The sequence below is a fragment of the Nematostella vectensis genome, chromosome 10, assembly GCF_932526225.1.
Source record: "Nematostella vectensis chromosome 10, jaNemVect1.1, whole genome shotgun sequence".
NCBI lineage: Eukaryota > Metazoa > Cnidaria > Anthozoa > Actiniaria > Edwardsiidae > Nematostella > Nematostella vectensis.
In genome coordinates, this window is record NC_064043.1 from 2576160 (window position 1) to 2603734 (window position 27575).

General features: G+C 40.3%; 5 protein-coding genes across 6 annotated transcripts in view; 4 read left to right on the forward strand and 1 right to left on the reverse strand.

Moving 5' to 3' along the window:
• Window positions 1-1465, forward strand: part of LOC116620678 — a 16120-nt gene extending 14655 nt beyond the window's left edge. Inside the window, exon 5 of the mRNA XM_032386234.2 lies at window positions 268-1465. Coding sequence (XP_032242125.2) covers window positions 268-860 — 593 coding nt within the window. The 3' untranslated portion in view covers window positions 861-1465. The remainder of the gene's footprint in view (window positions 1-267) is intronic.
• Window positions 1466-1831: 366 nt separating this feature from the next.
• On the forward strand, window positions 1832-3017 carry LOC5516447 (myosin-2 essential light chain). Its single transcript, XM_001636522.3, has one exon. It carries the CDS (start codon window positions 2026-2028, stop codon window positions 2482-2484), a length of 459 nt encoding a protein of 152 aa, XP_001636572.1. The 5' UTR covers window positions 1832-2025; the 3' UTR covers window positions 2485-3017.
• Window positions 3018-5883: 2866 nt separating this feature from the next.
• Window positions 5884-13196, reverse strand: LOC5516495 (protein N-lysine methyltransferase METTL21D). Of its 2 annotated transcripts, none has more exons than XM_048733256.1 (5): window positions 12903-13196; window positions 12721-12831; window positions 10771-10843; window positions 10455-10574; window positions 5884-10291 (listed from the first exon to the last, which is right to left on the reverse strand). In XM_048733256.1, exons 1-5 carry the CDS (start codon window positions 13157-13159, stop codon window positions 10277-10279), a joined length of 576 nt encoding a protein of 191 aa, XP_048589213.1. In that variant the 5' UTR covers window positions 13160-13196; the 3' UTR covers window positions 5884-10276. The 2 variants fall into 2 exon arrangements, with proteins under 2 accessions (XP_048589213.1, XP_001636505.1); XM_001636455.3 differs by having other exon boundaries at window positions 5884-10386; window positions 12903-13184.
• A 5443-nt stretch (window positions 13197-18639) lies between these two features.
• Window positions 18640-20023, forward strand: LOC5516446 (type I iodothyronine deiodinase). The gene is made up of 2 exons (XM_001636521.3): window positions 18640-19264; window positions 19399-20023. The coding sequence occupies exons 1-2, from the start codon at window positions 18782-18784 to the stop codon at window positions 19684-19686; spliced, it is 771 nt and encodes a 256-aa protein (XP_001636571.1). The 5' UTR covers window positions 18640-18781; the 3' UTR covers window positions 19687-20023.
• Window positions 20024-22584: 2561 nt separating this feature from the next.
• Window positions 22585-25145, forward strand: LOC5516494 (U8 snoRNA-decapping enzyme). Its single transcript, XM_001636520.3, has 3 exons — window positions 22585-22842; window positions 23808-24098; window positions 24506-25145. Exons 1-3 carry the CDS (start codon window positions 22702-22704, stop codon window positions 24698-24700), a joined length of 627 nt encoding a protein of 208 aa, XP_001636570.1. The 5' UTR covers window positions 22585-22701; the 3' UTR covers window positions 24701-25145.
• The last annotated feature ends 2430 nt before the right edge of the window (window positions 25146-27575 follow it).

A 27575-nucleotide genomic window follows, 5' to 3' on the forward strand; every position in this document is an offset into this window, starting at 1 on the left:
ACCTTAACAATACAAACAAAAAGGACAGCGGTAATAATAACAACAAAAATGACCACGACAAAAGGAACTCATAACTCCATCACCACATTATATTAAATCGTAATTACGCTCAGGGAAAACCTCTTTCTGCTTCTCTTCATCTGCATACTTTAATTTTGAACTGTACATGAAAAGGAAAGGCTTAAGAATCAAACTACGATTAGCAAAGATTGTGATAAGTTAAAACACACGAGGAAATGCATTTATTTTATTATATTTTTTTCAAAGAATTGACGGAAACACAAGAAATCGTGCAGGAGGTCGCACCGAAACAGCGTAAAAGCGTGCGATTTAGTGACACGGTTCAGGATACGCCGGAGAAGTGTGCCGCACGGTCCAAGGACGGTCCAAGCGCTAAGCGGTCAGCCCCTGACTTCACTTCCTCACTGCCCATGTTACGCAGTATTCTCAAGAAACAGAAAAATCGACAATCAAAGGTTCGACGCAAAGGAGTAGGCATCAACCCTTTTGAGGTCCGCGGGGATAAGGGAAACCCCTTCCTCCCAAAGACAAACAGTGGAAGCAGCGAGTCCAACCCGTTCATCCCGAAAGTTACAAGAGGAGAGAAACAGGAGAAAAAGAGCAAGGAAGAGGAGAAAAAGAAGATTCCTCTGAAGAAAATTACGCGCAAAGTGCCGAATGACAGAGAGATCAGCTCTTATCTCAGAGAAGCTCGCAAGAAGGTCGACATGAAGCGCCGCTTGGAAGTGATAGAGAGAGACTGGGGCGAGAGTGATGAGGATGACATCAATGAAGAAAAGCGGAGTAAGGATGACCAGGGAGCCAAGCGCAAAACGCCTCGCAAAAGCGAGCAAGCCTAGTGGGCGGCATTCACTGAACAATTATCGATGAATTGATATTTTTTACTACTAGATAAAAAAATAGTTTAAATAGGAAACTTACAGAACATGCCTAGAGAACATTCACAATGAAGATTATCAATGAATTGATATTTCTACCAGTTAAAAATTTTTGAAATAGAAAACTTGAAACTACACGCCCAGAGAGTAAGTGGCACCATCACAAAAAAATAATTATCACTGATTTATACTTTTAATATGTATTGTTAGATAAAACAATTAGTGCAAATAGGAAACTTCAGGCACTTTGATAAACAAATGCCTCATCATAAGAAATGTGCCTTTAAAAAAAGCTTTTCTTTTTCTACAAATATAATTTGTAAATCCCCCCCTAAATAAATTAAGCTAGTGGTTTTTAATTCCATCTGTACATTTCGTATGATAAGGTACCATACCGCCTGCAAATACTTAGCGTTTATTTATATGTCTGTGTACTTAGAATACGCTAGATAGATTACTCTTTGATTCTGCAATAAAATAATGAGGACATATTATTAAATATTGAAATCATTATTTTATTCATGCGGTACTTGAAACATGTAAATAAAAACATTTAATGTACCGCATGTAAGTAAACATTTATTTCGTTATCTACCAATCTTCCTTCCCCTCTCTGGCTTCAATCCCTTTCATTTTTTCAAAAGATCCACACAGTTTCTTCGAGGCACAAAAAAACAAGACGACGAGGGGTGGGGAGATCTATAGTTGCAGGTAAGGTCGGTAGTAGCTTGATATTAAAGGCACAGACGAGCTAGGATAGGGGTCTGTTAGAATATCAATGTCAGTAAGAACAGGCGAGATATAGATATTTGCCACGGTCCTTAGAAACCATCGTATGACTCGAACCAATTTCTATTGTCATCTTTATTTATAAATCGATTCATGTCATCAGGTCTATTCCGCGCCGCTTTTGACATAAAGCTTTTGAGTCAAGTGACGAGGCCTGTCCTGTCCGAAATGCCGGAGCTAGCGGGTTATTTGTCACTGTTCTTACAAATGCAAATCCTAGCGGAACTTATCGGCACTTTATACCACATGGGAAATCACATTGTCTTGTTTCTAAAGATTGAATCCATAATCAGTGGCTCTGACTGGAAGCACTGCAAACGAACAAGACACTCCTAAAATGGCAGCTCAGCTCACAGAACGCCAAATCGCCGAGCTCACAGACGTGTTCTCGATCTACGACACTGTGGGGGATGGGAAGGTTGAGTCTGCTCAACTTGGCGAAGTCATGCGGGCGTTTGATCTCAACCCGACAAATGTCGAGGTCCGAAAAATCATCAAAGAAGTCGACCCAGAAGGGACTCGCAGAGTTTCCTTCGATGAGTTCTTCCCCGTGTACCAGTCCTTTAAAGGGAAAGTAGCCCGCAATAAAGCCAAGTCGGATGATTTCGTGGATAGTCTAAAGGTGTTTGATAGCGACGGATCCGGGTTTATTAGTGCCGGTGAGCTACGACACGTCCTGACGAGTATCGGCGAGAAACTATCAGACGAAGAGGCCGACTCTCTCTTCCAAGCGGTGGAATACAACCAGGGGCAGGTGAATTATGAGGAGTTCATCAAGTATGTGCTGTCTACATGAGCCACCGCGAGATAAAACAACTGGGTATTCATTAAAAAGTAGAGCAAATCTTGTCTGTACATTTTGCATTCCGCATTTGCATTCTGTACACGTCTACAACTAGTAGCTCCGTGACTCCGTCGCAAACTAGACATTTAACAGTAGCGAATGATTTATTGGCAAATATTGAGATTTCCTAGTGGATTATTGATTTATCATCTTGTAGGAATGTGTACTTAAGAATTGTCAACCGTTAGCCTTCTTGGAGTAATTCTACGCATCAGTGGTTTGAGCCTAAAAAAAGAATTTAGAAATATACCCTGTATCAAGACATTAATTATTAGTAATCTGTAGGATATCAATCCAGTTTTTAAAATCGCATTTTGAATATTGGCACTTTTTAATGATATTTTATTTTATGTTGTAAACAAGATCATTTAAGATGCATTAAATATGCAACTTATTGCCACTTGTAGACCATGTAAAAACTCACTGCATAGCAAATTAGCAAGAATATTGTATAACAACATACATAAACTGTTATTGTGTTGACAGTTTGTTAATGGTTGTTTGCTCTTGATAAACGAAGAAAAACCCTTAAGATAATATTACCCCTAATAGTATCTACAACAGCGGAACTCAGATAACTCCATCCTCGGGTGACTAACTCCAAGTTCACTTGAAGCGGCCATCGCACCAGTTTACTTGCGTCGGGCGGACGGAAACCTCAACGGACAAAAGAATATATTAGAATCTACACTATCTACGCTATAAATTATCAGTTACATACTCGAAGAAAAATTGTAAAAAACTTTTCACGTTTTCCGTTTATTGTTTTTTAATATTTCTACTTGGATAAAACGAGCTCCCCGCTAGCTTGAGCTAGCTTCAAGTTCCCCTTAAAGTCTAATTTTTAGTGATTTCAACCCGGATAAATCGAACTCCCCGCTAGCTCGAACAGTTTTCCGCCACCCAGGGAATAATACTCGGAGCTAAAATATCCAGACAAACTTTCTTCAAAACATTTTGTCACGCGGGAAAATATTGCAGGGTGTCGCGGCTACGCTACTTCTTGCCACGCGGGAAATTAACGCTAGGTGATGGGTTATTTTTATAACTTTATCATTTTAGACAATTTACCGCCAACTTTTTCCGGGAGTTAATGATACGTTTTGTTTAGTTAAGAGTCAACGTGAATTTGCCCCTCCCCAATTGTAGGCGTGTCCACATTGTTTTCAAGATACTCGAGAATCGTAAATCGAGCGCCTATTCCCGTTCCGTATTTATCAACTACCGGTATAAAGTTGCTTCGTGAGCAGGTAACTCTAGGTATCATCTAGGTCTAGTGTAAATCTGGTATAGCTAGGTTCGGTATTGAGAAAGCAAGTGCAAAAATAATTTGAATGTTGTCAATCATTGTGGTCACGCGTGAAGTTTGCCATGCGCACTAGCACAGCAAGCATGTAGTGCGTTACCTCCGAAATGAATAATAACCATGTAAGCATAACGTAGGTCACGGTAGTCCAAGGGTAACTCACTGGCACACCCACGTTAATAGGTCGCCCTTCAGAGCAACTGCAGAATACCCGTCCACAAAGAGTTAACAATGAGACTTCACACCTCGATTTCTATAGAACGAGGCAGTAAATATAAGGAAAATGCAAATAAGTGGACGGGTATTCTGCAGTTTAGACCGCCCTTCGAAGGCCCATTGGCTAAAAATCCAAACGAAACTAAACGCTTTTCGGGGAACGAGCCGCATGCTCCTAGCAACGGAATTTTTTACCCCGGCCCCTGTGGGGATCGATGCTTTTTGAGCGTTGTAGGCTACAGCATTCCAGGTAACACTTCGATCCACTAATCCCAATTACCTGTCAGAAGAATGAAAATAATAAATGATGCCCCAAATTACCTAGTATCCCAACCATATGCGACAGGCTTTCATTTTTAGTTATGTTAACTTTTGATTTGTGATATTTGATCACATCTTTTTGTGGGAGTCATGGATGTGGGTAAGCAGCGCACAAAAATCAAATTAAAGAAATACGATTCAATCGCTAAAATGGCAGATTAGAGTCCCCAAGATGCGCCAAATATTTATGATATCGCGTACATGATTATTCGGGAAAACACAATTATTTTGTTTTATTTTATGGCCAAAAATATAGAATATTCGTAGTTTAGAGAAAGGTGGCGTGAAAGATCGCGACCAGGGCCAGAATTGAGATGAGGGAGTAGAGGGGAGGGGTCATGGTCGGAGTGCCTTGGGCTCTCAGGTTTCTATGTACAGGACTGGGTCCAGATATGGTAAGTAAAAACGTGGCATATCCCTAAAGCTCTCAGGCACCTAAAGTTCCAGGATTTTACTAATTGGATCCACCAAACAGGATAGCATAGCATTGATATATCCCTAAAGCTCTCAGGTACGCAAGTACCAGGACTCTATTAATTGGGTCCACCAAATAGGATAAATAATAAAGAAAAACGTGGCATATCCCTAAAGCTCTCAGGCACTTAAAGTATCAGGACTTTACTAATTGGATCCACCAAACAGGATAGCATAGCATTGATATACCCCTAAGGCTCTCAGGTAAGCAAGAACCAGGACTTTAGGATATAGAGTAAGTAAAAACGTAGCATATCCCTAAAGCTCTCAGGTATCTACATAAGTACCAGGACTCTATTAATTGGATCCACCAAATAGGATAGCATAAAATATAGTGCAATATATGTAACCCTAAAGCTCTCAGGTACCTACAGTTTGTACCAGGACTTCATTGATTGGATTCACCAAATAGGATACAATAGCACACGTAATAAACTTTTTTCCTCCGACTCTCCCCCTCACCTCTGCCCCCTCTCTCCTTACTCAACTCCCTGCTTCTAAGCATCTAAAAGGCGACCGCGTTCTCGACGATAGCGCGCAAATCGCATGCAGCACGGCTACCTTACCCTTTCGTGCTAGTAACTTTAAAATGGAAGAAACCCATATAATAATAATAATAATAATAATAATAATAATAATAATAATAATAATAATAATAATAATAATAATAATAATAATAATAATAATAAAGTTTATTTAAAATGAGGGTGACACATAATAGCATAGCTAATAAACTTGTGGCCCTCCCTTAAATATATAATATATACAAATCCGACTATGTTATAAAAATTCTAAAAATACTATATTAAAAATTAACAATAAATAACAAAAATTATATGATAAAATGGTGCAAAAGACGCTGCTCCGAAAACGCTCTATCTCTTAGAGATTTCTTGAAGGGCCCAGGTTGTTCGATTCGCCTTGTTGTAATAGGGAGACTGTTCCAAAGTCAATAGATTTAGCTGCTTTCGGACTCCCGCCATTTTGAATTATTTTACCGCGCTTTCCTTATAAATAAATAAATAAATAAATTTGGGTAGCTAATCGCTTTCATTGCAGCTGGGAAGCTGAATTACGAGAGCGCAGATTCAGACGTGGTCGAGTTGAAGGCACATGAAGGCGCCTCAGGCAGCCGACATACAACTCATGTCTGACCACGGATCACAGCTAAGATCGAAATTGTTGGTTTTGTGGAGGGATGAAAACCGGAGAACCCGGAGAAAAACCCTCGGAGCAAAGGTAAGACCAACTAACTCTACTCACGTCGGAACCGGGAATCGAACCCAGAACCCAGTGGTGAGAGGCACAGGCACTACAGAGCGACGCTCTGCCAACTGCGCCACCTAGGCTCCCATTTCCTTGTTTTGATTCCAGTCGTCCCTGCTTGATCGTCCCGGCCTTCGAAACCACTTAGAAGTTTTAGCGACGACCAAAAGCCCTTGAACACCGTACAGATTTCTAATAGATTCCTTTGTTTAACCAAAAGCATGTGCTTAGCGATGTGTGTACTCTGGTAATTGAGGACCTCGTGTCAAACATTTGCTTTCCTGTAGATGCATCAAACATTGAAAAACAGAAACTCCTCCATATAGATAAATCCTACAAAATCGTAGCCACCCCCGTGCACCCTATCCTGGTTGGAACTATATCTCTTGTTTGTTTTGGAGCTTAGATTTTCGGTGATGTGTCAGCTGCGCTATCACGCTCTTCCGGCGATGTAACATAAATCGCGACCGCTTCTTTATTAAGTTTTGTCGCATATTTTAAATCCTCAACTAGGCAATGCTTTATCATACTTACCAGACTCAAAGATACAAGTGTTTTACCAGACTCAAAGATGAGTTTTACCAACACCTATGGTGTCAATATCAAACCGCAAATCTAGTATGATGACAACAATATGACGTCACTCCGTAGCAACCACAGAGGCAGTATTTTTTAACTTCCGGTTGCATGCGGCTCGTAATGAAGGCCTCTTCTTTGCACTAGCCGTCTTAGGAAAACATAAAGGGATGCGGTACGATACCCCAAGATCACCTTAAAATCTACTTGTAAAACCGTCTTGCACACTCTGCTTAAAGCAGTTTTGTAACAGCAATCAAGTAAACACGGTACCGCCTCAAATCTCGTCTCTGTCGTTATTACGATTTGTTTTAAGTGTTTTTGAAGATAACGCGCGACAGGGAGGTGACGGGTGCGAAAATTAATAGGCTACCCACGTAAGGTAAGCAGAAAACATGGTTTAAATGGGTTTAAAATGTCCTTCCTTCGGTATTTTACAACCAGACATCAAGTTGTATTATAAATAATGGGATTGCGTCCGAGTTTTTTTTTCTGTACAAAGGGGTGTCAGACAAGGTTGCCCGCTATCAGGAATTCTTTTTGCAGTAGCCATCGAGCTACTTGTTTGCGCAATACAGCACGACCCTAATATTAAAGGAATTACTGTCAACAAAAATGAGATATATATATGGATGAATGATATAAATGAGAATATTCTATATACGCAGACGATTTGACTGTCTTTTTAAAAGACGCATGCTCCGGCGAGAAATTATTCGAACTGTTGAATAAGTTTAAACGTGTGTCCGGTTTAGAGATTAATAAATCCAAAACTGACGCACTATGGCTTGGTCGCGATAAAGAGAAGCGCGAGACTCCATTGGGTGTGAATTGGCCTAAGCATCCGATTAAAGCTCTTGGTTGCGCTTTCTCGTACGACAATGAAATGAACGACAAGTTTAATTTTAAGGACAAAGCGGAAAGTCTACAAAAGCTGCTGCATACTTGGAAGGGTGGAAATCTCACCTTACTCGGAAGGATAAATATTGTTAAAACTCTGGGTTTGTCAAAACTTGTTTACTCAATGACTTCACTAGTGTCGCCGCCCGGGTTTGGTAAGAAAATAGATAGCATCATTTTTGACTTTGTTTGGAATGGTAAAACCCACAAGATAAATCTACACTTATCGGAGTGAAAAATCACGGCGGCCTGAACATGATTGATTTCAATACTTTTGAAAGGTCTTTGAAACTATCATGGGACAAACGTTTTTTAAGTGATTCTATCGCACCATGGAAAATCATTCCTCTTCATCATCTGCAGAAATTCGGGGGGACTTTCATGCTCTTTTGTAACTATGATGTCTCACTTTTAAGCACAGAATGTCATAATGTCATTCCCACTTTCTATACCGTCTTTCTTAATACTGGGCAAATATAGCAGATATAGCGGAAGAACAGTTTGGCCCATCCCGAAGATGGTATAATGACATAATATGGAATAATAAAAATATTAAGATAGGAGGCAAAACTGTGTACTATAGGAAATGGCATCAGGCAGGCATAACATATATTCACGATCTCTATTCTGCTAGAGGAGAAATGATTCCTATCTCAGAATTTCAAACGTCCCACGATTTAGATTGCAATTTTCTTACAATCATGGGAGTGTATAATGCTGTTTCCCATTACGTCAACAAAGCAGCGATGACAGATGACGAGCAACCAATGGATGAGGTTAAAGCTTTTAATCAAAAGGCACTCCTGGAACTAGGTAACTTAACATGCGCAGCGCACCGAAAATTACTTGTGACAGCAGCCGCTGAAAAACGAATATTAGACTCTGGAGTTCCTTTGACCGAATTAGAAGATGTTTATGCTTTACCATTTGAAGTCACATCTGAAGCCTTTCTAAATGTGTTTCAGTACAAGATAGTGCACAATATTTTACCCTCTAATTCTCTTTTATTCAAAATGAATCTTTCTGAATCGCCAAACTGCCAGTTTTGCAATGAACTGCACAATCTAGAACATATCTTTGCCAAATGCCAAACGGCTATTGAATTTTGGTCTCATTACTTGAAATGGTTCAGGGATAAGTCTAGTTTGGAGATTCTTCCTTCACCTAGAGAAATTTTGTATGGGTATAAGCCAAAGGAAAATAGGTTTATAGGAGTAAATCACGCAATAATCATTGCAAAATATAGTATTTTTAGAAATTTTTCAAACAAATTGGCTCCTTCATTTGACGCTTTTCTTTCCCTTTTTAATGACAAGTTAAATATTGAGAGCGGTATAGCTAGGAAAAATCACAAAGAGAAGCAGTTCAAAGAAAAGTGGAAAATGTTTTTGAAATAAGTTTTTTTTTCCTCAAGCAGCATGTCTGCCTCCTCCTTCGCGTGTTTGTGTGTAGTGTGATGTGTATACGTATTCGTAAATTCCCGTGTACTTGTAATGTAAAAGAAAAGTAAATGTAAAAAAAGAGAAAGAATAAGAAATACAAAAAAAGGAATAATGTAACAAGTATAATGTAAAAAAGAAAAATGTAAAAAAAGAGAGATGTTTTAAAAAAAAAGAACAAAAAAACTTGTACACGGAACAATAAATATGTATTAAAAAAAATTTCCTTCCTGTCAGGTTTGAATTTGATTACCCCCTTCCCCCTAGACACAAGCTCCCACCACACCAAGGGCGTTGAGCATTATGGATAGGATTCATGACTTTTATGTAACATCAGATTAGTCAAAAAGACAAATTGCGTGTATTGGACTTATCCAACTGGCTGAGATGAACCATTTGAGATTAATATAAGATAGTAGGGGCCTTAAAATCTACAATGACTTTGCGATGAAATAATGCTGACATGACAGAAAACCTCACATATGGACACTGGGAAAATATACCAAAAAAGTTGCATCAAAATTAAAAAAGTCACCCTGGATATTTTGTTAATATCACATTCAGGTGTATTTCATCATGCCTTACTCTCTTTCCTGCTGCTGAATGATAAGAATGCTCACTCTTTTGCCTGCCTCGTGTTTCGAATTTCATCAGTTATCAAGGAATTGATAGTTGACACCAAAAATAGGTAAGTAATTGTTCATTATTCCTAGCTTTTTTTACTTTCTTCAAAAAATTGATCAGGTCATGTAGAAGCTATCAGATTTCACTACATTGGACTGATGCACCACAGATGAAAAACAAGAATACAATAGAACAATGAGGTATTCTAGCCAATCCTGTTATGAGCGGGCTTCTACACTTCTCTATTGATCACAGATTTTCTTTATTGTTCCAACCTGGAGGGGGCTTGGGGAAGAGGCTACCGTGCATTACCACAGGAAGCCCATAAATCAGGCTTGTCAGTCAGCAGGCTACTGCAATCCATCAATTGCCAACATCAACGTTGTCATGGCCACCGCAATCCATCAATAACCAACCTTGACGTTGTCATGGCTACCCGATCCATTAATCACAAACCTAAATGTTGTCATGGCTACGACAATCCATCAATAACCAACCTTGATGTTGTCATGGCTACCACGATCCACTAACTACCAATCTTGAAGTTGTCATGGCTACCGCAATCCGTCATTTACTAGCCTCTATGTTCCGTTGTTCTTCCGTATGTTCTTGGCATCAACCATCAGATGGAGGGTGTCTTCTCAAATGTAAAATATGAATGTCATTACTGTGATAAAGTGGGTCTTGTTTGCTATGTGGGATTTCCTCCAATGTAAATAGCTTCTTTGTCAGCTGATAAATGAAATATAACAATTAAAATGTTACGTTCAAGGACCAAGTGCATAGGTGTGATTGCGTACCTTAAAGAATTTTTTTTCTAATTCAAGCTTATTTCCAGTTCTTCGCTCCTCATAACAGAGAAAGATCGAGGTCTGGTGTCCACTAAGATCATTCATTGTCTGGACAAGTGGCTCAAGAGACTGCAAGAGTAACAAACAATCGGCAAATAGATGGAGTAACAAACAATCGGCAAATAGATGGACAGAGGGACAAGTGGCTCAAGAGACTGCAAGAGTAACAAACAACTGGCAAATAGATTTCTAGGGGCTACTTACGAAAGGCATTTAAATACATTCAAACACATTAAAAACTACTAGGGCAAATAATTATACTAACCTCTTCATAGTAAATACAGTCTGCTATGAATACATAGTCAGGGTGAGGAAGAAAAGATGAAACATCACTTCCCCTATATTAGACAACACAAAATATTATTTTGCTGAAGTAAGTATAAGCAAGAGATTCAAAATCATCAGCAGCAGAAACATTTGGCCTTGTGGCTCAGACGACCCCCTTCACACACTGTGGTCTACCGTTTGCAATTACCAGATCCTGCAGCAGAAGCATTTGGCCTTGTGGCTCAGATGACCCACTTCACACACTGTGGTCTACCATTTGCAATTACCAGATCCTGCAGCAGAAACATTTGGCCTTGTGGCTCAGACGACCCACTTCACACACTGTGGTCTACCATTTGCAATTACCAGATCCTGCAGCAGAAGCATTTGGCCTTGTGGCTCAGACGACCCACTTCACACACTGTGGTCTACCATTTGCAATTACCAGATCCTGCAGCAGAAGCATTTGGCCTTGTGGCTCAGGCGACCCCCTTCACACACTGTGGTCTACCGTTTGCAATTACCAGATCCTGCAGCAGAAGCATTTGGCCTTGTGGCTCAGACGACCCCCTTCACACACTGTGGTCTACCATTTGCAATTACCAGATCCTGCAGCAGAAGCATTTGGCCTTGTGGCTCAGACGACCCACTTCACACACTGTGGTCTACCATTTGCAATTACCAGATCCTGCAGCAGAAGCATTTGGCCTTGTGGCTCAGACGACCAACTTCACACACTGTGGTCTACCATTTGCAATTACCAGATCCTGCAGCAGAAGCATTTGGCCTTGTGGCTCAGACGACCCACTTCACACACTGTGGTCTACCGTTTGCAATTACCAGATCCTGCAGATCAGAGGGGCTCCTGTCTCTCTAGAGATTGAGTCCGGGAATGAAAGTTCGCTTGAAGTCTCCAGAGGCCAGTTGGGCGAGATTGAATCCGGGAATGCAAGTTTGCTTGAAGTATCCAGAAGCCAGCTGGGCTCCCACAGGATTAGAGGGGGATTGCCTTATCTCAGGAGCAATAAGAGTAAGAGATACAAAGGGGAAGCACAACCTGAATAATGCACTTACCATTGACTCCTTGGACAGGCCATAAGACACTTGAAAAGAATGGGGATTATATAGGAGCGCATACCCCGTGCCCATCCTTAACTAGAGGTCCATACCTAGGGGAGCGCTACCTATGATGACTATATGACACCTATGACTCCCCCCTTCCCTCCCTCAGCAAATCCTGGTGCCTGAGCTATGCGCCTGCCTGGCAACTGTCAAGATCAGGCCCATACCAAGGGGAGTGCAGGGGGTGTGTTTGCACCTCCCATAATGGTGGAAAGTTTCGCAATAGACATTCTATTTGAATTACCTTATTACACGATTTTGAAATCGTTATATTTCTAGACACTTTTTTGGAGGATTTTCCCATTTTGGTAAAAACCAGATCACTTTATTTGCACAAGTTCGCGATTTTGGGATAATAAAATCAATAAAAACAAGTGGAATTAAAATGTACTGTTACCATCAAAACTGAAACAATTTGTAACAAAAAGATGTGTGGGCTAAATTCGGTTTCATAAAAATCTATAAATACAAGTCCAACTCAACCCCTCACCATACTATATGTACATTAGATGACTAAATAGACAAGGTGTTTTCATAAAGCTTATTAAACGGCCAATTTTCCACCAAAGGCTTCTTGTATACTCACTTAATTTTCGCGCGTCCTAACTCTAAGTTAAACTTTTTTGTAATAAAATCCGAAAAGAAACGTCCTATGGAGTACTGCAATGGCATAAAAAAACACTTTTTTCTACAGTGTAGTCAGATTTTTTATCAGAAAACTCTCCCCTCTCCTGCTGAGTACTGGCCTGAATATCTAAAGTAATATCTGTTGGGTATTAATCGAGAAATTATAGTACTTACATGTACAATCTGCATCATCACTCACCATTTCAAACATCTCGCTGAGAACTTCCCGGTTATCAGATGACCGTTCGTTCGTTTATTTAGATCTATCAACGGGATAAAATCTTCTAAATCCGTGCCAACAACATCAGCCCTGAATCACATAACAACACATTCATCGTAACGCTCACTTAATGGAGTTCAAGTGAATTCTTGGACACTGACCCCATGGCGGCCGCAGCAAGCCCGACTACCCCGGTCCCTGCGCCCAACTCCACGGCGCGCTTCTTAGCTAGTCCATAGTTCACGTTAAAACCGTCGGTCTCTAAGTACTTTGCAAGTACAATCGCAGCATCCCACACTACACATCCTACGTCGCCAGACACGGCTTGTTTGATGACTAAGTTACCATAGTTCCCCTCTAATTCGCGAGTAAAAAGGTTGGTCATATCTACTGCGGCAATCTTGTTGTCGTCCGCCATTTTAGATTTTACATTATTGGCTGAAACCGCTGACAAACTTGCAGCCGAGCCACAGGAGGACCAACATTTGCAACACACTACCAGCACCCCCCCCCCCCCCCCCATCTCCGAACACTATCTCATATAAAGTCTCTAGACTTTACCTACCTTCAACCCTAAAACACAAACGGTGGACTTACCGTTATTGTTTTAGGCTTGAGATTATGAGTATGACCAGGGGCTCTTAGGGGCAATCAACTTCCCCATGTTCTGGTACTATATAGGTGTCACGGCGTTTCCTAGGGTCAGGCTATTTTCAGACGCGCGGATGAGCCAATCAGATTCAACCTTTGTGTTGACGTTTTGGCTGAGCTCAACTGCACGCGCAGTCTCAAACAAAAAGCTATGTTCTCTCTTCGGTACTTTGACTTTTGTTGCTCTCTTCTTTAATATGAATCCAACCCTACCAATGACTTTGAATTCTAGCTTGCAATTCTTTTGGTAAACAAACAAAACCGACGGACGATAGATAAAAATATATTCTTCCTAACTGCAATTTGCGCGTGCAGCCTCACGTCACTCGCGCGCGCGACCAACGTCAAAGTAGCTACCAACGTCAAAATACCAACGTCAAAGTAGGCCCGTTCGTGCGCGCGCGCCTAAAAATAGCCTGATCCTAGGAAACGCTGTGACATTTATATAATACAGATGATTGCCCCTATTTATGAGCCCCTGGTATGACCAAGAGAGCATATGATAAGAGAGGGACTACCCGCGCGCCATGTCGATTCCGGATCTGGCTATTTTTAGTAACCACCACCCCACCATTGCGCGTGAGGATTTTTACTCACTCTACCCCCGCGCTTTGTCATTTACATCTTGTTGTTTGCCGCTGTTTTGTGACTTGAAACCGAAATAAACACCCTATTTGCACAAATACCATCGAAAATTTCATTCTAGTATCAAGGATACGGGCAGTTACGGCTTATTAAGGGGATGTAGTACTTCGAGGATTGCAAGATTTCCAAAACGAGACTTCTGTGAGTAAATTTGCCAATCTTGCTTACTTAAGTTAGACTTGTTTTCTTCTTCCGCGCGGATAATACCAAAGTGTCCCTATATTATCTTCAGCTCTCTTGACCCTAGGCCTTCCCTACGTTATCCTCTCGGAAAGCACAACCTTTTTTTGCAGATACGGGTATCATCGTCCACAATTTAGGAAAAACGAAACTTTTTGAAAACGTTCTCCAGAATGGAATAATTTAAACCTTTCGTGTGGACGTGCGTTTACAGACGAAAAGGGGTAAGAGGGACTTTGTATATATGTGTAGCTAAAGGTGGTAGGGGTGGGCGTGTCACCCCCACTCTCCACCCCATCCCCTTCCTCCACCACATCCCCTCCCTCCACCCCATCCCTTCTCTCCACCCCATCCCCTCTCTCCACCCCATCCCCTCCCTCCTTCGTTATACGAAGAATAACATACTTTACGCGTTTTCGTAATTTCCATGTCTGTCTGTGCGGGTACTGGCATGTGCTATTTATCTTTCTACAAGTTCTGGTGTTGAATGGGCGAAGATGAGAGGGTGTCTGAATTGACAGAAGCATCACTCTCCTGACTGTCGTCGCTGTGTGGTTTCCACAGGGTCAGCTTAGACTATTGAGTGGTTTGAGTGGCTTATTGAGTGAGTTGAGAGCTCTGCACTTTAACCTAAAAGATCCTGCTGCACGCTATCGTTAGCGGTATATGCCACACAGCTGGTAGTGTGTGATGAAACGGAAAAGCCTAGAACAAAACGCGATAAGAAAAGAGTGCACGTGATTTTGTAGGACGAATTGCCAGGCTCATATTGAGATTCTGTTCGTACACAAGTCATTTTACGACGGTTATTATCAGCATTTGGCGAAGACTTGCAGTAAATTTGTGGAAAAATGTTCTGTTTGGAAAGTCTACTAATTGTAATGTTTTTACCCTCGATGCCGACCTTTGCAGAGTGAAACGCAGTATGTATTCCTATCTGCATCAAATATACTCAAAGATAAACATGATATAAAACTGCAAATGTCATAATCATAATTGACGGCAATTATGCTCTTAACTGAGTACACAGGTTACCCGTACACAGGTAGATAGGACAAGACAACTAGAATGATCTTTTTACGTGCCTTTGGGGATAGAGGTATTTCTAGATTTCTACGTTTCGTAAAATATATATATATATATATATATATATATATATATATATATATATATATATATATATATATATATATATATATATATATATATATATATATATATATATATAGCGGATTATTGACTTTTCTTTTCTTAGATGGATGAAATGTCGTGTGATGATATATGCAGTTTTTGCGTGCAAGGAGACCAAATGCTTGATCGAAACTGTGACCTTTCTGAGGACTCAATTGCAGCCCTCTCACCCTACACATTCTCGAGCTATTCGTGCATCTCGGCCGATTCCGGGGGTTAATCAAGAACTCTATTCTTGAAAATGCAAAATAGAACTGACTTGAAAACGATCGAAAAGGTGCCGTAAAGGCTCTATTCACCCCCCCCCCCCCCCCTCCATTTTACCCCCTATAATCATGTAAGTGAGACCTTAGTTTCCTGCTATTGTTTTTTTTTTCAGTTGAGGAATGTTTTAATTTCCTATCATTGTTCCTCCTTAGTTTCCTATTATTGTTCTTCCAGATTTGAGGTGTTTTGTTTCACATCGTCATCAATTTAGCAAAGACTCATAAAGTCGAAGCGATTTCCTGCGTCGACAAGAGTTGTAACAATTCAATAAAAATAAATAAACTTACTAGTGCCAATGCTTGCTTTTTGTGTGCTTTTTTCATTACTTTAGTGTTATTTTTTAGCTTGTTTGCTTGTATTAGTGTACGTTGTCAAGATCGTCGCAAAACAAGCTAAATAGAAATCCTTGTGTCATTTAGCTCCTTTAAAATCAATAAATAAAAGAAATCTGTTAAGTGAACTCTTGTTATCAAATGTTTAGATTTACAAGTATGTGACTTATAAATCAGTGATATATCCACTTCCCTCTATTCTCATAAGGAAAGGAAGCCATGAACAACAAAACTATGAGAACATTACAACTATACTGTATTAAGTAGTAGTATGGTTTGTTTTATGTTCGTAGTTTTATTATGTAAATTCATATAAATTATACATGTTTGTCTGAAGAAATAATATTGGCTGTAGGGCATGTGGGTTTCTTACACCTGAAAAAGCGTTGAAGCATTGAGCGCTATAAAGGCACACATTTGTCACTCTGTTTTGTGATAATTACTTTAATGAAGGAAACAAATGTAAATGGTATTTGGTTAATTAGTAATTAAAGAGCTATAAGCAATAAATGTTTAACGGAGCATTTGCCAAATAAGGCTTATAAATGCAAACACAGAATTGTTCCTAGATATCTATTTTGAAGACGAACCAACACAAGCCATGGACAAGCCTGCATAACGTAAAAACATCGCATGTGCCTTCGTTTCGTTACTACAGCCCCGTCCCTAGAAATATGTTTAACGAATTATTTCGCATTTGAGACACATTAATGGAACCACGCCCAAAAGGGATGACGTGTTTCTTAAGCTCGCAGTCTATTGGATTCCTAGCAAATTGAATATGAAAAAGATGCTGTTTTTTACATCAAAATTATATAATCCCCTTCCTTTTTCCTTCCAACGGATGGCACGTCTTGAGCTGTGGTCGGATAGAGCCCTTTACTAGCGCTCTACCAGCGCCAGCGAGTCTTCGCTCAAAAGACGGAAAAGAGGATCAAGTTTTGAGAGGACAATACTATTGTGTTCTTTCGTTCCGTCCTCGGTATCAGTACATTAGTCTTATCTCTGATCGTCTCTACCCAGACTACCTCCACCACCCGAGCACAGGACGCACTAGTCATTCTTATTTTTGATATTTTTATCCAGAGATCAACACTATGATATCAAGCGACGATCACGAGTCAAGCTCAGCTCTGACCAAGTTAATAATATCAATAATGTAATAATGATAACGGTAATAATGATAATAATATCATTATAACAGTTACATCTAGGCTTTTCAGTCAATCCATTCGCTTCTTTTTTAATTTCCATTCAGTTATCTAACCTAGGGATTGTATTTTCTAATATGGAATGGGGCTCTAGCCACGTTACTAAACTGCTAAACATAACAAGATGACTCTGTGACCGATTTAATAAGCTGTGAAGGCAAGTAGGGATTTAGTTAGCTTGCTAACAATGATTGATGGGACTCATAATAACATTCCCATTCTTGCTAATCATATCGATCTCACCAACAACAAAACGCTGAAAAGAAATCACAATTAAAGATAAACAGAGTAACCTTGTCTTCATCAAGGTCAGGGTATGGGCTATAATGTCGAGTTTGGCGATATAATGATTGCATGATCTGCTATGTTATTTATCTGGGGGCTTTTGAGGAGTTGTTTGATCAAGTGTCTGAGATTTGAGAAATCACGCGAGCCGATGCAATCACCCGGAACCATATCGCAAAAGAAAACCTTGGAAAAAAGGCAAAAGTTCATATATATTTTTTTACCTAATTACATAAGTAACGACTCTCTAAAACCTGATAAGCTTATCTTTTTTAAGGAAAAGAAAGACACAAAAAATTGAGCATAACACACCTTGACAAAATAATTTAAGAAAAAATCTAACAGAAAATAAATTGCTTTAAACATCCAATGGCTGCATGCGCGTGTTATAGTGATCGCAAGCATTGAATGTTATGACATTAAAAATCAACCCCATTTTGCTTTATTTTGATCGCGTGATCAAATTTCCAAGATTGTCCCACGGTACGGGTGGTTAGCTACGGACAAGTAGCGCAAGAGAATTACAAGTAATACCAAATGAATAGCCCTTTATGCATCCAAGAGGCCATGAAGGTGCACTCTAGTAATGGATTAAGAAACATTTTGCCGGTGACCTTTAAAAGTAAGAAAACCTGCTAGTTTTTTAACTCTTGCAAAAAGCAAACAAACTCACCTAAGCAACGCATCGATTCCGTCAAAACAAATGATAAGTGAATAAAAAAACAAATTAGCGCAAAGTAAATTGATCTGCAACTTTTTATTGCTATTTTGTTTTGTACACTATGATGGCTTCTGCGCAGTGTGTCTTCTTGCGTCAAAGGACAACATATCTTCTGTTAACTAAGCCCAAGATACGAGGATAGCGAATTTAGAAGTGATTCTAAAAAATATTTGATTTACAAGACAAATACAAAAATACCCCGAGTTCACATAAATATATTATTATGGAGGAGACTGTGTCTGTCTACGATGGATAGCGTCATTGCTTCTATCACAAACAACAGACCAAGGGTAAAGGTTTTGTCAAGGCTATATACAAATATTTTTCAATGCTCAAGTTGTTTTGGTAGGATATAGCGGAAATAAATACCGCCGCAAAAACGCACCTAAAGAACGACACGGTCAGTGCGCAAAAGACCCTTCGGGGGGAGGGGGTCAACATTATTGACATGCCAGAAACAACGACTAGAAAACTGCGCGCTTTGAATCACACAGTGCATATGAGCATCGCACACGGTGAAGACAAGGCTGAAGAGTACTTCGCGTAATCCCTCCACCATGTTGCAATCTGTGCGAGTTGCTCTGCTGTTCTACGCGGCTTCTGCTCTGCTTGTTGTGGGGTTCGGGGTGTTAAAGCTGCTACAGTGCTTCCACTGTATGGAAAGACCGCTTATGAGACTTTTCCTTTTCATCGCTACGGTCGAAATACGGAAAGATGCGTACTGGGCGAACGTGTTCGGCTGGGAATCTCTAAAGGCGCACCTGGAAATGATACAATTGGAACTGCAGAGAGAAGCAGTACCGGGAAAAATTGCTCCTAATCCACCTCTCGTATCCCTAGATGGAAAAGAAAAAAGCCATCTTCTGGATCACGTGCGGGGAAGTCGGCCTCTTATCGTAAACCTGGGAAGTTGCACTTGTCCCGTGTTCATGAAGAGACAAAGTGAATTCAAGAAAATCGTGGAGGAGTTTATGAGCGTCGCGGACTTTGCCACTGTCTACATCAAGGAGGCGCATCCCTCGGACGAATGGAAGTTCGAGGTATGTGATAAGTTTAGCAGCGTATGCGTAATATGCCATTCACTACTGGAAGCATTTGTAGCGCTGTTAAAATTGATCGATAATCGCGATGTGATGTCATAATAGCTTTTAATCTGAGTGCTTACATGTTGTAGGGTAACATCGAAATACAACAGCCTCGTACAATACAAGAGCGATGCCGCGCGGCACAAAAACTCAAAGAGCTTAACAAGCTCCACCCCTCTTCGAGACTCCTGGTCGATACAATGGAGAACCTCGCTAACAAGAGCTTCGCCGGGCTGCCTACCAGACTGTACATCATACATGACGGGCGTGTTCAGTATGCGGGTGGAATGGGACCAACTTTTTATCACACTCAGGATATCATGCAATGGCTTGCAGAATACAAGAAGAAATCCACTCGGCAGAGAGCAAAGGCGTAATTTGTGTAGAGGCTGGGGGCGACTGGGCTAGGGGTTAAAGGCGCAAACGTTATTCAATAACAAGCGTTAGGTTCTTAAAGAAGAGCGTTTCTAATAGGGTATAACCATTGTATGATAGTAGAACCGCCCATTTCACTTGTGGTCAAATCAAAGTCAATCCACAATTCGCTTATCGCATTCTACCGGAAGATGTACTATATAATTATAACTGTATATTCCAGGCCGCTGGGCGCTTGGTAGCAATTTTTAAGAACGTTAGAATGTTTATAGTCTAATCGAGTATTCTCGGATTACCTATCTTAAAGAAATCCGATTATTAAACAGCACTAAATGGTAACGACGTTGTGTCAAGTTTGCGTGTTTTGGGGTTATTGTTTAGGGCCACCCCACAGGCTCCCATTGATCGCGTATTTCGCGCGGTTTAGTAGCGGCGAGTCGCAATGCTACGTACAATTCCTTTAAGACTAACACCCTACTGTAAGCGGTGCCTTTGGGATTGTTATAGCACAGTTATTGCAGCTTGGCTTATGGATGGGAACAAGGGTTTGCGTGGCCTACTGCCCGTTGTATCGCGTGAGATACCAAAATATCGCTCGACCTTTCATCACATTCTTAATAACGTGAATTTTCCCTAAATAACTTCCCTCAGCACTTTGAGTGCGATATTTGAAGGTTTCTTTCGTCTACAAACTATTGATACTTGTCTCCAATGAAATCCCTGACGTTCCGTGAACGTGAGGCTCGAGCCGTTTGACCTTGTTTTTGTTTCCCTGACCCCTCCCCCTCTGGAGGGAAGTTGTGATCAAGTATTGCATTGTGAGCGCGTCGTACATTAGTGTTGCATGCTTTGTTCGTGAGGGTCGTGTTATTGTCGGAATTAATCAAAGCATAAAAGGCAGGATTTAGGAATTACAAACATCCTTATTGCAGATACTGATACACGAGATCTTACAAATACCCATCTACGGGCTAAACTAGTTGAAAAATAAATTGATTAACTTTTTCAGGCGATTCCGCAAACATTATGTTGGCCCTAAGCCTTGATTTCCGGTGCTGCTTTGCGAGCAATTTTCGGATCGCGTGAGCTGTCCGAGTTCTGAGTTACATTTGAGTGGCTCTCGGTCTATATCGCGTGCGTGAGAATCGAACTTGACAAGATTATAAACATACGTCGTGGTTTGCGTTCATTGTCAAGTATCCTCAATTACTCAGATGGACAAACTAGATGATAGCACGACTCATCTAGTGTTGATGGCTTACAAATTATTGCATATTTTTGGTTGTAATTGCGAGACCGTATAGTTGAGATTACGCTTGGTTCACTTCACTAAGAATATATCTCGCTTCTAGTGCACTGTCAGGATTAGAAAACTATATTAAAATCCTCCGATGTATAAACTCAATGATAGCACGGCTCATCTGGTTGGCACTTTTTAGTTGAGCTATTCTTGGTTACCTTTGCGTGGCTAAGGTTTCATGGCATGCAAACTAGATGATAACACGACTACCATTGTATGAGTTTTCAAGTTGACACCAGATGAAGACGCGATGATTCGGTTCGTTCTTTTTTTATTCATTCACCTTGGTAATCAGCTAAGATTTACCCCACAACAGGTCAACCGAACAACTCGCTATCCACAACATGCGCCTCCCAGTCACGTATTTGTACCGAATGCATAGAACAAATCGACCACAATGGATGCCGCTCGCCCCATATGCTACGCCCCTTCAAGCGTTTGAGAATTACTTTGTGAGGTACGGCAAAGGCATAACTCACATAAAAAAAGACGGGGTTTTTTCTCACATAAAAAAGATGGGGTTTTTCTCACATAAAAAGATGGGGTTTTTCTCACATAAAAGAGACGGGGTTTTTCTCACATAAAAAAGACGGGGTTTTCTCACATAAAAAGACGGGGTTTTTCTCACATGAAAAAGACAGGGTTTTTCGTTGGAAAAATCAGTTTTAACCCTAAGCGGTAGCATTTTGGGCGCGGTCAACAGCAATTGTTACGGAAGGTTCACTTTCGGTTCTCAAAAACGCTAAATCACTCTAGTATGTAGCCAAATCCAACCATAAACGTACCGTGGAGATACTGCAAATGAATAAAAAAAACTTTTTTTTTTCGGGAGTGGTGAGATTTTTACCAGAGAACCCCCCCTCCCCCCCCCCGGCCAGAGCCAAAACGGGGAGCGGAAGTGGGTGGTGACGCTGAGGTAGAAAACTCGAGTTGAGAGAAACAAATAAGACACTTTTACCGATCCCCCCCCCCCCCCCCCCCCTCCCCAAGAAAAATCCTGGGTACGCTGGTACGGGCCTGTGTTGTTATTATTTACTATTGAAAATACAGAGGTTCATGTGCAAGAAAGCACAGTAAGTATCCACGATTGAAGTCTGACATTTTATTAATGGTATTTGATTGAAATTTTATTAGTTACTTGCTCGGATAGGGCGATGGAAATGGATTTTTTTAAGTCACCAGGTATTTTGCGGGAGCGTAAAATGGCGGCGCGATTGGCCTTCTTTAACCAGTAGGCCTCCAGAGCTGTTTGCCATCACCCACTCCCCTCCCCCTGCTCAGGTTTTTGACCTAACGAAATGTAAGCCCCACAATTAACAGTTCGTCGGGGCCAATAAATTGTGATTGACTCAAGGCAAAATAGTAGATAGCGGGAGAACATGTTTTCCTGTAGATAGTGAATTTAATCACTAAAAAGCAACCAACTAATACGAATGCTACGTTTTTATTTTCGTGCATTATTTTCCGACCCTTTTGGATACCAAAGTGCAAAACCCTCTCGATTAAGATACTAGGTAAATACCGTACCCATAGCATTTGGCTTCCTGTGCTATTACGGAGAGTTAGACTCGGGCGAAAAAGAACTCTGGGTAATCGCGATTTTAGGAACGCCTGACTAAAACACAGGTTTAACTTTTCGAGTTTCGTGTATTGTTTTTATTATTAAAATAGCGAGTTTTTATTCACCTTGAAGGTTGATCGTGTGGTGTTAAACACCATGTCGACAGGGAGGGTCATATCTCGCGCCAATTCTCTCGCTCTTGTTGGGTACAGGCACTGTTGCCATGTGATGTTACATACATCTATACCGGAGGACGTAAAATTGTTTCGATATTACCCCATCAAGAATACCATTTTGGTAAGTCAAAAATTGGTCTTGAATAGCACTGTTAAGTCTTAAGAAGTTGTGACTTATTTAGTCAGGCCCTTTAATTGAATTATTTAACTCATGTAAGCATTTGTATTTGGGTTTTTTATCTTGTATGTTTTAAGATGTAGTGTTATGTAACGTGTTTTCTCGCGTTTAAGTGTTCATTCGGTCATGATAAAAATAGGTCAAAATCTGTCAAGTATCACTAAAACTTCCCACGATCTTATATAGGTTAGAATGATTTGCTTTCTGGTATTAGTTTAGTATCAAATAAGATCAGTATTTAAAAACACCATTCACGCTATTTGGAAGCTAAAGATTTTCTCTTACAATCAATCTTGTGCCTCATAGTTTATAAGTGACGACTCCCTATTATTGGCTTCTTTAGATTTACGGTTATACTATTGATAGTGGGGGAGAAAACTCAACTCTGTGAAATGCCTGCCGAATGGCTTCAAACTCGGTTGAGTAATAAACGACACAACAAGTGAGCCATTGCGAATCATTTATTCATAAATACACAATTTTGAAGATTTTGAATTTTCACAAAATACATATAATGAACTTGGGCTGCCTGTGGATTCATGGGGATTTTTTCTTGTTTGGCTTTGCCTGGATGAGTAAATAATTTTCTAATGAACCACCACAGCTTTCCTTAATGCAGTCTTTTCTGAAACCAAATTGATCCCACTTTTTTTTTAGTCTGTATGACCTGGAAATTATTTTTTTGGCTTTGGGGTGAAAAAACTGGTGATTATGTTCGCCCAAGATTAAATCGATCGCACGCTTGGAAGGGGCTATTAAACGGGTGAACAAATTTTTTAAATCAATTACCTGCGAGAGGTGTTAAATAATTTTGATGGCTACAATAAGATGGAGTGCTTTATAACAAAGAGTGGATTATCTCTGATAAATATCTATTGCAAAAGTGCCAATCAATTGTGCTGTTTCAGATGCAGCTCAGGTTTGATGGCAGAATAGGTTTTTCTGGAGGCTTTGTTGATGATGGTGAAGACTTAGAGACAGCTGTTAACAGAGAAGTACAAGAAGAAATGGGCCAGACTTCAACTCCTGTTGGGATAACAGAAGATAATTATGTCATAACACATGTACAAGAAGAGCATATTGCAGAACTGAATTTGACAAAGAAACTCTGTCTACATTTTTATGCTAAAGAAGTACCCTTGAACCAGTTTCTTGAGCTGGAAAGAAGGAATTCAACAACTTCAAATCTTGATTTTGAGGTGAGTCAATGTTTTCATGTAAAAATTGTAGAAATTGAGGAAATAAGGGAAATTTATCGACAATTGGTGAAGGTCATAAGTGCTGTTGAGACTGCAAAAACCTAAACAGTGTAAGTTTTTATTGGTTTGTGAGCTAAATACTAGAATACCTTGGAAGGCCTAAAGAATATGTAATATTCATCTGTTTGTCCGTACTCTTAGTTCTTGCACTATAATACATGAGCAATGTTGGCATTATAGTTTAGAAACTAGCCCTTTACCAGATCAAGAGGAGTATTGCACATTATTTTATTATTGTAGAATTAGTGTACCTTATTGCATGTGCAATTTCAAAAAGGATGCTCCATACAGTCATGTTTTTAAAGGTCAAGCAGTATCTGGTGGTCAGCTTTTCATATTCTATTCAGGTTTTAGGAGCTATTCGCTGCCCTCTCTATACGCTAAGGGACAAGAAAGGGGGCTTACCAAGCTTTCTACTGCATAACTTTGTTGGAAATGCAAGACTACAACTTTTTATTGGAATTGAGAAAGAAAACCTATTGAGCAGAGAGGAGCTACTTGAAGCAGTAAAGCTAAGTGGGACAAATATTGAGCTCCCCTAAAGTCTTTAGCAAAGCTGCCAGCAGCAAGGCAGGAAGGGGCAAGGGGGGGAGGAGTCACACATTTCCCTCCTCTCAGCGTGGCTGTAGCAAAGCTGCCCTCTCTAGGGATATGGTAGGAAGGGTTGTAGGGGAGGGGGGTTAAGTCTCAGGCAAGAATCTTTTCAAGCAGTCATCTCCACTGGCTTTGCAGGAAGCGGCATGGGATAATAAGGGAAGTCACACGCTTTCCTCCTCTCAGCAAGACTTTAACAAAATAGAAATATCTTCGCTCACAGTCCCCTAACCCTATAATAGAAAGGGATGGCAAAGTTTATTTATTTTCCTTGCTATTCTTGCTGTTTTTACCATGAAAAGTTGAGAATAATTCAAAATTAATGTAAATACAATGGTATAATGTATAATGTGCTTGTATTGAATGTACGTGATATACACCAAGCCGCTGGTATTTGACTCTGGTAAATTTTCTCCTTTATTATAACTTCTTCACGGCATGCTATAGTATAGAATGAATTATATTTTCTATTTTACAAAAATAAAACCAATTTCGACTGAATTAAAAATGGTAAAAAAATGTTCTTTGCGCTCTTTCTTTCGCGCTCTTTTTTCCGTTACTTTGTTACTGCAGTTCTCAATATTACACGAATTCTCGTCAATAATTTCCAACTGCTCAACCGCTTTCTGACTTCTGTCATTCAGAGCCTGTGTACCACATATCCGGACTTCACTTTTTTGACGTACACGTCCGTGTGTCCACGTTTGAGCTACAGTGTGTTGCCCTAATTACGGACGGTTTTTGCATTTAGCACCATAACCTTTTAGCAATAAAAATACACTTTTAATATTTTGCAGGTAACAAGGTTGGACCATAACCTAATAAAACACTTATAATATATATACATTTTTTTTAAAGTTTAGGGCGCCGTGCTCGAAAAGTATGTGTCAACTGGTCAACTGGCCCCAATTTCGGACACAAACTTAAGGAACGATTTTCGTACCTTTCCCATAAATTTCCAATGGTTATAAAATAAAAATAAGAATTTATATTATCTATTTAGCAAAGCCAATTTTAATTTTGTGGATCTGCGAAGAGCATTTTAGGAATCGTTTACTTGATAATTGCGCGCTCTCTGAATCACATGTTCGTTTGAATCCGTAGACTTTTGTCGAAAAATAATCATGAAATTTGGCATATAACAATGATCTTATTAAGTTTTACTGATTCAACTTAATAAAAATGCAAAACATCTTTTTATCACTTGATCTTGTTTTGACCTTTTGCCGTAGACAGACGGCTTTGTATCAATATCTGTTAAACGTAGAGGCATTTGTACTTTACTTACTTCTGAATGGGTTCCCCCCAAGAATTGACGCTAAAAAGTCACATTCAAAATAATTATTGTAACCTGATGATAGAAGCATCTAGAAAGAAAAAACTTTATCCCAGACGTGCTTATAGTTTTGGCTGTCTACATAGCCATTAGATTTTGTTTAGAAAGTTTGACGAACCAAATATTTGTTACAATTTTTACAAGCTGCTAATAATGTTGCAATTTTTTGCGAGCGTTGTCTTTATCATATGATTGCACAAATTGACACATTGTTTATATGTACCTAAATCCATCTAAAATGTAGTTTAAATGCAAAAACCAATTCCCATTATCTTTTTAAACATATTTCCAATAAGCAGTCTATTTGTGTCCGTGTTTAGGCACACTTCGTGAAGAAGTACTGTAAATTTTCAAAACGCTTACATTCTTGTACAGGGCCGTAGCAGGCCTCGAAATATTGGGGAGGGCACAATATACAAACATTAAGAGAATATTGGGGGCACAGCCTTGCCCCTACTGGTCACTTCCTTATAAATTTTGAAATATTGGGAGGGGGGACACGTGCGCCCAGTGCCCCACCCCCTGCTACGGCCCTGTTCTTAATTAGTAGCGAGATCTAAGTATTTTACAGTGCTTCGTTCCCACCAGAAAAGTTTGTATTTTTCTTAACTCTAATTTACCAGAAGGACTGGTTCATGTGAAGCGTTAAATTCACTGCACCGTTAACTTTTAAACTACCCGACAAGTTCGACTCACGTTAAATAAACTTGAATTTTCCCGCTGGGAACCCAGGTGTCGTATTCCACCAAGACAATGACTATAAGTACACACTCCTCTGAGGATGGCGTCCCCTAGGAACCCAGGTGTCGCATTCCACCAAGACAATGACTATACGTACACACTCCTCTGAGGATGGCGTCCCCTAGGAACCCAGGTGTCGCATTCCACAAAGACAATGACTATACGTACACACTCCTCTAAGGGTGGCGTCCCCTAGGAACCCAGGTGTCGTATTCCACCAAGACAAAGACTATACGTACACACTCCTCTGAGGGTGGCGTCTCCTAGGAACCCAGGTGTCGTATTCCACCAAGACAATGACTATACGTACACACTCCTCTGAGGGTGGCGTCTCCTAGGAACCCAGGTGTCGCATTCCACCAAGACAACGACTATACGTACACACTCCTCTGAGGATGGCGTCTCCTAGGAACTACCGAAGACAAAATTCATTTTCCCTCCTGACCTGTTGCACCTCCCTATCAACTGACATTGGACGCTTTTTCTAGAGCTTTGAAGCCGTCAGCCGGTCCCTTCACCCCATCACCCGGGTGCTTTGCAGTCCCTGCCATGCCTTTTGACGCTATCTGTTCAACTATACCTCGAGGCCATGTCTAAACCCGTCACACCCTTTCCCACTATGGGGGGTCCGAGGCACTCTTAACTCGCATCCATCGTGTCTTTTGATGCCATCTGCTCAACCAGCGCATCTATCGTGTCTTTTGATGCCATCTGTTCAACCAGCGCATCCATCGTGTCTTTTGATG